Here is a 9427-nt window from a genome sequence, read left to right on the forward strand (position 1 = left end):
TCTATTGTTGGAATATAGTAAGTGCTCAGTCAAATACTGGTTGATAGAAGGAAGGAAAATTAAGCAAACTAGATATAGGTGTAAGATAAAGGCAGGAAAACTACACAGAGGCTATTGCTATAAGTCAAATGAGAGTGATTTTTTTAAAAAGAAATATTTCTAATATTTTGAGATAAATTTATGTTTCATGGTTATCAATTTTATAAAGCATAACATTTTAATAATATTTTATTAGGAGTAAAAGTATTTTGGGGCACCTAGGTGGCTAAATCAGTTAAGTGTCTGACTTTGGCTCGGGTCACGATCTCACAGTTGATGAGTTCGAGCCCCGTGTCGGGCTATGTGCTGACAGCTCAGAGCCTGGAGCCTGCTTTGGATTCTGTGTGCGTGCGTGTGTGTGTGTGTGTGTGTGTGTGTGTGTGTGTGTCTCAAAAATAAACTTTAAAAAACAGTTTTGAAAAAAAATTTGATGTGGCTTCATCCAGTAACTTCCTAAACTTATTTGTACATAGAACCTACCTTCCCATACTATTATTTTTCAAGTGCCTATTATACTCAGTTCAGATGTAATGCTCATTTTGAAAATGCATGTCTGCCCCAAACTCAATTGCTGTATCATGGAACATTTCGAGCACAAATTCTAAGTTTGTTTTTGCACCGTTTACACAGGGGAAACACTAGGTGAATGTGGCAAACTACCTAGATGAACCGAGACACTGGGGACGTAAAACACACACACTCAAACATTTACCGGCTGCCTCAGCTCGCTGCGTATGTCGTGAAGCACTGCCCTCCTCATGCAGTATGACAGCTTCTTGTGAGATTTCAGATAATCCCTCTACCACTTTGTAATAACTCACAAGCTGTAACCCTTTTGAAATTCACTTCCTCAAGGGAACTGCAGGTCTCTTTCTAGGGAAAGCTCAATATTTCTTATAGATTTATGTATATTTAATATGTGTAAAACTGTTCCACTCTTTTGGTAGGTTGCTTTCTTTTTTGTTTAATGTATCACTGATGAAGTTTATGAGTGTTGTGTATCTAACCCCATTTTTTCCGATAAACCCTAGTTATTGTTGTTTTGTATAATTTTGCATAGCACTCTGAGTTTTAGAATACCTATATCGCATCACAGCAGAGCTAAATGTAACCTGAATTCTGAGCACCAGGTGATGTGTGGAAGTGTTGAATTTTACACCTGAAACTAATATTACACTGTACGTTAACTAATTGGAATTTTAATAAGAACTGAAAAAATAAATGTAACATGTATTGGAATATACAGTTTGGGAAACATTCATATAGAACAAATTATTCTGACTCTAAAATTCTTATTTAAAAGTGTTTGTTACCATATCCAACATGAAATAGAATCCTTATTTATAAAAATATATGTCTTGGGGCACCTGGGTGGCTCAGAAAGTTAGGAGAGTGACTTCGGCTTAGGTCATGATCTCACGGTTTGGGAGTTCAAGTCCAATGTCAGACTCTGTGATGACAGCTCATATCCTGGAGCCTGTTTCAGATTCTGTGTCTCCCTTGCTTTCTGCTCCTCCCCCGCTTGTGCTCTGTCTCTGTCTCTCTGTCTCTCTGTCTCTCAAAAATAAACATTTAAAAAAATTTAAGAAAATAAATAAAAATAAATAAAAATCTCTTATGTCTATTGGCTGATGTTTACATGTCTTCCAGATTATGTAATTGCTGTCTACATAGAATGTCCTAGTAAAATCAATATACAATTCATATGCCACATATATGTTATTATTTCAGGGAATAGAGTGTACAAACATTAACTGAATAGTTAACATGAACATTTTATTGCCTGTTATAAAATGAAGAATAAATTTTCTTTTAAAATTATGATATTTATTGTATATTGTAAGGGTTCTATAAATATATGGCCTGTAATACATTTTTTGGTTGAAATTGGTTTATTATTATCTTTAATAGAAACCAAACATGGTCCTACTATGGCAATTTAAATATATCATTTGTAAAAAAAAAATAAAAATAAATATATAATTTGTCTTCAAATCTCTCAAAATTAGACAACACTAAGATAATATAATAACTTTCATCAAAATACTTTTACTCCTGTTTTCACAAATTTTTTTTAAATGTTTATTTATTTTGAGAGAGAGAGACAGTGTGAGTGGACAGTGTGAGAGAGACAGCACAGAGCCTGATACAGGGCTCAAATCCACGAGGTGTGAGATCATGACCTGAGAGAGAGTCAGACGCTTAACCAAATGAGCCACCCAGGTGCCCCTCAAATTTTTTTCTGATAAAAAATTTCATAAACTTTATATGCTAATGTAAACTCTGAAACTTGAAGAAGGCGGTGAGTTTGCAATATCTTCCAGAATTATTTGACCTTGGAATCTTCCCTTTTATTTTGCAATGGAATAACATTAACATCACCTAAAAATGGTAACCCATCTAGCTTAGTCTGATAAATACTTCTCTTTAGTAATGTCTCATATTTATTGTTATTAAATATAAAACAAGAACTTTGCTCATGAGAGAGATCTATTCTGATCTAACTCAATTTTGTGTCTATTAAAAAAAGGAAATCTGCAATAAATTTTCAAAAACACCATTAATGTGTCTTACAATGCTGACTGTATTTCTTCTGGCTCATAGAGAACTAAACCATGACAGGCAATTAACATGGCTCATTGGAGGTGACAAAATGTCATCTTTCAGCATGATTAACCATATGATCAACGTTTTATAAATCTGCACCAAATAATTAAATCTGAGATATTAAATGTATATGGCTTGCTGAGATTTCAGTGTGATCATGTTTCTAAATAAAATCCTTTTTTTGCAAAAAGCTAAAAGAAAGTGTTTTCAATCACAAATTTTAGCTATAATTATATAATTCTGTATGAATTACACAGTACATATAAATAAGTTTAAAAATTGTTTTTAATGTTTATTTATTTTTGAGAGAGAGAAAGAGAGACAGAGCACGAGTGGGGAGGGGCAGAGAGAGAGGGAGACACAGAATCCGAAGCAGGCTCCAGGCTCTGAGCTGTCAGCACAGAGCCCGACGTGGGGCTCAAACCCACGAACCTAAGATCATGACCTGAGCTGAAGTCGGATGCCCAACCAACTGAGCCACTCAGGTGCCCCAATAAGTTTTAGAAAGTAAGGATGACTGTGCATTCACAGGTATGGGGGGAAAGCATTTCATGTAGAGGGTGTAAACTCATGGGAAAATCCCTAGCGTTAGTGTCATCTAGAATATGATTGTGACTACAATCAAGTTTCTGTGAAGAATAGTGAGAAATGAGTTTGGTAAAGAGAAAAAGAGGAATCAGACACACTGGTAGAGCAGAAGATATTTTACAAGCGATTGCATATAGGGAGTTCTGAGAAAGACGGAGAAATCAAAGATACTCGGAATGTTAAGCCTAAGCCACCAACAGAAGTAAGTAGCACAAAGTCAAGAGCTGACTCAGGACAAAGATGAGACAGAGTTGACTATCTGATGCTTCAGCAATTCAAAAGATTTCTTCCCTGTTGCTTAGTAGGCAATGCACTATTCACATACATCCAAAACAAAAGAAAGAAAGGATTTTCATGTAATTTGGGTTTGTTGCTTATAAATAGCTCCAATGACAAATTTTAAATCAAGGTAATTAATGACAGCTGTTGTAATAGATAACACCAATATTTCAGTAGTTTAACAACAGTGATAACTATTGCTTGCTCAAATCACAGTTCCCTATAGTTGGTGGGCTAGGGTGTTGGGGAGGGGAGTGGAGGAGTGAGCTCTGCTCTTTCCAGTTCTTCAGAGATCTAGGCTCCTTCCAGGACATGGTTCTGCCATCTAGAACAGGAGACTCCAAAGACATTCTGCAGCTGGCTACCAATGAGAGAAAAAGAGTGTACAATCGTAAGGGAGATAACTTAATGTGCATCACTTCTATCCACACTGCATGAAGTAGAATTCAGTCATGGAGCCCCACTGAATGCCAGGGATGGCTGGAAGGTACTAATTTAACCCACTGCTCAGGAACGATACCTAGCATCGTCTCAGTCGCAAAGCGTAAAGAAGACACAGCACTTACCTAAATGATTGAGAACTTCAAATTAGCCCTGGAACAATTCTTTCTTAGTGCCCCTGTTATCAGTAGCCGTGAATCATAAAGAGATAAAACCAAAACTACAGCAAGAGAAGAACATTAAATAAAATTTTATAACCTGAAGCTTAATTAATTTGTGACTTTGCCACAATCTTTCAAACTTAGCTTCAGCAAAACATTCAGAAGCTCTAATAACTAGCACTTGGCTGGTATTAGAATATGCAAAGTTGCTAAGGTATGTGTGCATTTAATTGACAAAACTTTGAATTATGGAGGTAGGCTGACTGCTATAAAAACAACAACAACAACAACAAAGCAAAACAACAACAACAAAAAAACCAGTTCCAATTTCTTCACACCCTCACCAACATTCGTTACCTCCTGAGGTTTTTTTTTTGGTAGTAGCCATCCTAACAAGTGTGAAATGATTAGTCAGCGTGGTTTTGACCTGCATTTTCCTGATAATTAAGTTGTTGAGCACCTTTTCAAAAATCAGGTAGCCATTTGTATGTCTCCTTGGATAAATGTCTATTCAAGTACTTTGTCTATTTTTATCTTATTTTATCTTATTTTTTGCTTTATTTTTTAAATCATTTGAGTATAGTTGACACACAATGTTATATTCATTTCAGATATACAGCACAGTGATTCAGCATCTCTATACGTTATGCTGTGCTCACAAGTGTGGCTACCATCTGTCACCATTCAACACTATCACAAAATTATTGACTATAGTTCCCTTGCTGTGCCTTTCATCCCCATGACTTATTCATTCCATAACTGGAAGACCTGTGTCTCCCACTCCCCTTTCCGCTCCCTCAGGCAATCACCAGTTTGTTTTCTGTATTTATAAGCATGATTCTCTCTTTGCCATTTTTAAATAGAGCTGCTCATTTTGGTTGGTTAGTTGGTTTTTGTTTTCGTTTTTATTACGATTCAGTTGTAGGAGATCCTTACATATGTTGAATATTAACTTCTATCAGATAGATGGCTTGCAAACATTTTCTCCCATTCTGTAGGTGGCCTTTTCATTCTGTTGATGGTTTTCTTTGTTCTTCAGAAGCTTTTCAGTTTGATGTAATCCCACTCATCCCTTTTTCCTAAGCCTATTTTGAGAGAGAGAGAGAGAGAGAGAGAGAGAGAGAGACGTGGGAGGGGCAAAGAGAGAGGGAGAGAGAGAGATAATCCCAAGCAGGCTCCACACTGTCAGCCTCGGGCCCAATGCGGGGTTCAAACCCACGAACTGTGACATCATGACCTGAGCCAAAAACAAGAGTTAGATGCTTAACAGACGGAGCCACCCAGACACCCACTCATCTATTTTTGACTTTGCCCCTGCAGTTTGGGTGTTTAACCCAAGAAATCATTGCCAAGACCACTGTCAAGAAATTGTCGCCCAATGGGTATACATTTTCAATTATGCAAGACGAGTAAGTTTTAGATGTCTACTGCACAACACAATGCCTATAGTTAATAATATGGTATCATGCATTTTAAAATATAAGAGGATAGATCTTGCCACAAACACACAAACACACACACACACACACATACACATACACACACACAAGAACATAAGGAAAATTTTGGAGTGGTGAATATGTTTAGGACCCTGATTGTGATGATGGCATCATTGGGTATATGCATATGTCCAAACTGATTTAAATGTATACATTAAATATGTATTTTTATATCAATTAGACCTCACTAAAGCTTAAAAACTGAGTTTTGCTTAATTATAGATCTTTTTCCTGTTGAGTTCAAATATAGTTTATATTAACACTATATGGTTATTAAATATCATGAGCGAAAATAAAACTTTTCCAGCTATGACAACAGAAACTCTGTAATAGAGAAATATCAGATATTAGTTCACAAAAAATGAACCCCTTCTTGAACCCTTTGATGAACTGCAGCTACCTTCCTAAGTTCTCCCACTGAGAGCATAATCTACTTGTATTATCAAATATTCTCCCTGTGTTTCAGGTATTTTATTTTTTTAACAGGTTTTGGTTCTTTTTTTTTTAAATGTTTATGTACTTTTTGAGAGAGAGAGAGAGCAGAAGCAGGGGAGGGGCAGAGAGAGAGACACACACAGAATCCAAGGCAGGCTCCAGGCTCTGAGCGGTCAGCACAGAACCCAATGCGGGGCTTGAACTCACGGACTGTGAGGTCATGACCTGAGCCGAAGTCGGTCGCTCAACCGACTGGGCCACCCAGGTGCCCCTTAGGTGTTTTAAATTGAACCATCATTGCCTGGGTTCTTAAATCAAAGAAATTGAGAGTAAACAAATTCAATATCTTGACCAAAAAGACTGTGTATCTATTTCAGGAACACACACACACACACACACACACACACACACACACAGGTCTCTCTTTGAAGCAGTAATCAACCTGGGGTGCCTGGCTGGTGATATCAAAGAATGGCCTCTAGGGACGAAGTTGTTTTCCTTGAAAACTTGACAAGGAAAATTCAGTCTCTCTCATCCTGCTTGCTTCCCAATTCTACAAGCTTCTGCATCTGAATCGGTATTGCCCTGCAATTTGTATCTCCGGATTATCACCCGTGTCTCACAGACTTCCAGTGCATTTGGATTGGTCAGAAGGAAGCAGAGGAGGAGCCACTGTGAACATTTTTTCCCTTCGCACACCATAAAATCAGCAGCAGCTACTAACACTCAAAGCAATGCTTCAGGTTGGGAACTAATACCTCAGAGGCAGCTGGTGTGAACATGCAAACACGGATTCAGCTCCCAGTGGCACAGCAGCCACTAGGAAAATTATTTTGAAAAGACCTGACTGAACGCCTCAGGCTAAAGTTAAGGTGGAAGGGAGGACAGAAAAGCAAAGAGCAGACTCTTTCAACTGAGAATGAGTATTTCAGAAGCCTAAGATTTTACAATGAAGGTGATCAGAGCCGTTCCTGGGAGGCAGTAAAAACTCCATTTCCAGCCTTGGACCACGTGACATTTACTCACAACAGGCATGCCAATTTCAGCCTCAGAACTTTCGGGCAGACAAAGGCGTGGAGAAAAGCACTGAGGCTACCCGACCCGAGAGATCGAATCAGTTCCGAGGGGATCTGAATCCACTTGGTGCAGGATGAACTCCACTCATCACCATGGAATGCACACTTCTCTCCACTTCTGGAACCGCAGCACCTACGGACCGCACAGCAATGCCAGTGAGTCCCTTGGAAAAGGCTACTCTGATGGAGGGTGTTATGAGCAACTTTTTGTCTCCCCTGAGGTGTTTGTGACTCTGGGTGTCATCAGCTTGTTGGAGAATATTCTGGTGATTGTGGCAATAGCCAAGAACAAAAACCTGCATTCGCCCATGTACTTTTTCATCTGCAGCCTGGCTGTGGCTGATATGTTGGTGAGCGTGTCAAACGGATCCGAAACCATTGTCATCACCCTATTAAACAGTACAGATACGGACGCGCAGAGTTTCACCGTGAATATTGATAATGTCATTGACTCGGTGATCTGTAGCTCCTTGCTTGCATCGATTTGCAGTCTGCTTTCAATTGCAGTGGACAGGTACTTTACTATCTTTTATGCTCTCCAGTACCATAACATCATGACGGTCAGGCGGGTTGGGATCATCATAAGTTGTATCTGGGCAGCTTGCACGGTTTCGGGTGTTTTGTTCATCATCTACTCAGACAGCAGTGCTGTCATCATCTGCCTCATCACCATGTTCTTCACCATGCTGGCTCTCATGGCCTCTCTCTATGTCCACATGTTCCTCATGGCCAGACTGCACATTAAGAGAATTGCTGTCCTCCCGGGCACTGGCACCATCCGCCAAGGGGCCAACATGAAGGGTGCAATTACCCTGACCATACTGATTGGGGTCTTTGTTGTCTGCTGGGCCCCGTTCTTCCTCCACTTAATATTCTACATCTCTTGTCCCCAGAATCCTTACTGTGTGTGCTTCATGTCTCACTTTAACCTGTATCTCATACTGATCATGTGTAATTCCATCATCGACCCTCTAATTTATGCACTCCGGAGCCAAGAACTAAGGAAAACCTTCAAAGAGATCATCTGTTGCTATCCTCTAGGCGGCCTCTGTGATTTGTCTAGCAGATACTAACTGTGCAGATAGAAACGTGTATAAGAGACTTCTTCATTCTTACAGAACCGGAACGTTGTGCTTTGATGACTCTTTTTTCCTCTGTGTAAGGCATGGGTTGAGACTATCTGTTGTATAAATTTAAGTTCATGACTTTTTTTTTGGAATGGAAACAATGCCCAGTCTCTGTACATTTCTAATGTCTTGCTACTTTTGGGCTGTACAATGTTAATCCATATTATAGGTTGTAGGCACTATGAATGTATAAAGAAAAAAAAACTCTTATTAAAAGCATAAGAATGTTTCTTGTTACTCACAAGGATTTGACACTTTGCTTGTTTTAGTAACACAGAAATCACAGAATCATTAAATATACTCTAACAAATGGCTTCTTATATTACACTATCTAACACTGAAATGTAGAGATTTGATTGTAGCATTTGGAGGTAAATATTGAAGGATAGATGCTTAGTCAATAATAAAAAAAAACAACTGAAATTTCAAATAATAAGACGTGTTCATTCTCCTTGTACAGAGTAGAAACGAAGCTCCTATTGAGAGAAAAACAGCTTAAAAAACAAAAAACAAACAAACAAACAAAAACCCTGAGATCTTGAGCCAGAAAACTAGGTCTGTTTCTCAAAGACAAAGAGATTAATCAATTTGCCCAAGCAAACAGTCTGATATTCCACAAAGGCAATTCAGTCTGGGGTGGAGGGAGACAGCAGTTATAGGGATTAAAGTAGTCTAGAAAATCTAAGCGAACATGTCAAGCTACACTTCCTGATACCAGACCATTTTCAACCATCATTAGGAAAAACAGAGAATAAGGTCTTTCTATCCCTTTAACCAGGGACCCAGCGTCTGCTGAAATGTCCAGAAAACAGTGGTGCTGCTCTGAGGGATCTGGCTTCCAATCTCTAAAGAACTACATGCTCAGTATTGAGTTCTGCTACTTTTCACCTGGAAGGGACTGGCTGTTTAATTATTGCTTACTTTCTGTACTGGAGTTTACTCATTTTCAAGGATTTTAACTTTAAAAACCAAACCTATAGCACAAATATATCCATATAATACTTGTAAAGATCTAAAATAAGGGAATCACTAATGCTGATGGGTGATGAGCAGGAAAGAAGGCACTACCTGAATCCCAGAGGACGTCGTAACATAAACCAGAACCTGTACTTTCCAATTCACGAACGCTTTAAAAGTAAGAGAGAGAAAATACATTAGGCTGAGGATTACCAGTA

General features: G+C 38.6%; 1 protein-coding gene across 1 annotated transcript; it reads left to right on the forward strand.

Annotated features, from left to right (window-relative positions):
• Positions 1 to 7088: 7088 nt before the first annotated feature.
• On the forward strand, positions 7089 to 8649 carry MC4R (melanocortin 4 receptor). Its single transcript, XM_047086397.1, has one exon. It carries the CDS (start codon positions 7200 to 7202, stop codon positions 8196 to 8198), a length of 999 nt encoding a protein of 332 aa, XP_046942353.1. The 5' UTR covers positions 7089 to 7199; the 3' UTR covers positions 8199 to 8649.
• Positions 8650 to 9427: the final 778 nt, after the last annotated feature.

This window comes from Lynx rufus, unplaced genomic scaffold, assembly GCF_022079265.1.
Source record: "Lynx rufus isolate CCGP_SWC_20201006 ecotype Redwood Valley unplaced genomic scaffold, mLynRuf1.p SCAF_20, whole genome shotgun sequence".
Lineage (NCBI taxonomy): Eukaryota > Metazoa > Chordata > Mammalia > Carnivora > Felidae > Lynx > Lynx rufus.

Coding starts and splice junctions, on each gene's coding strand:
- MC4R (XM_047086397.1), top strand. CDS start 7,200: ATGAACTCCACTCATCACCATGGAATGCACACTTCTCTCCACTTCTGG.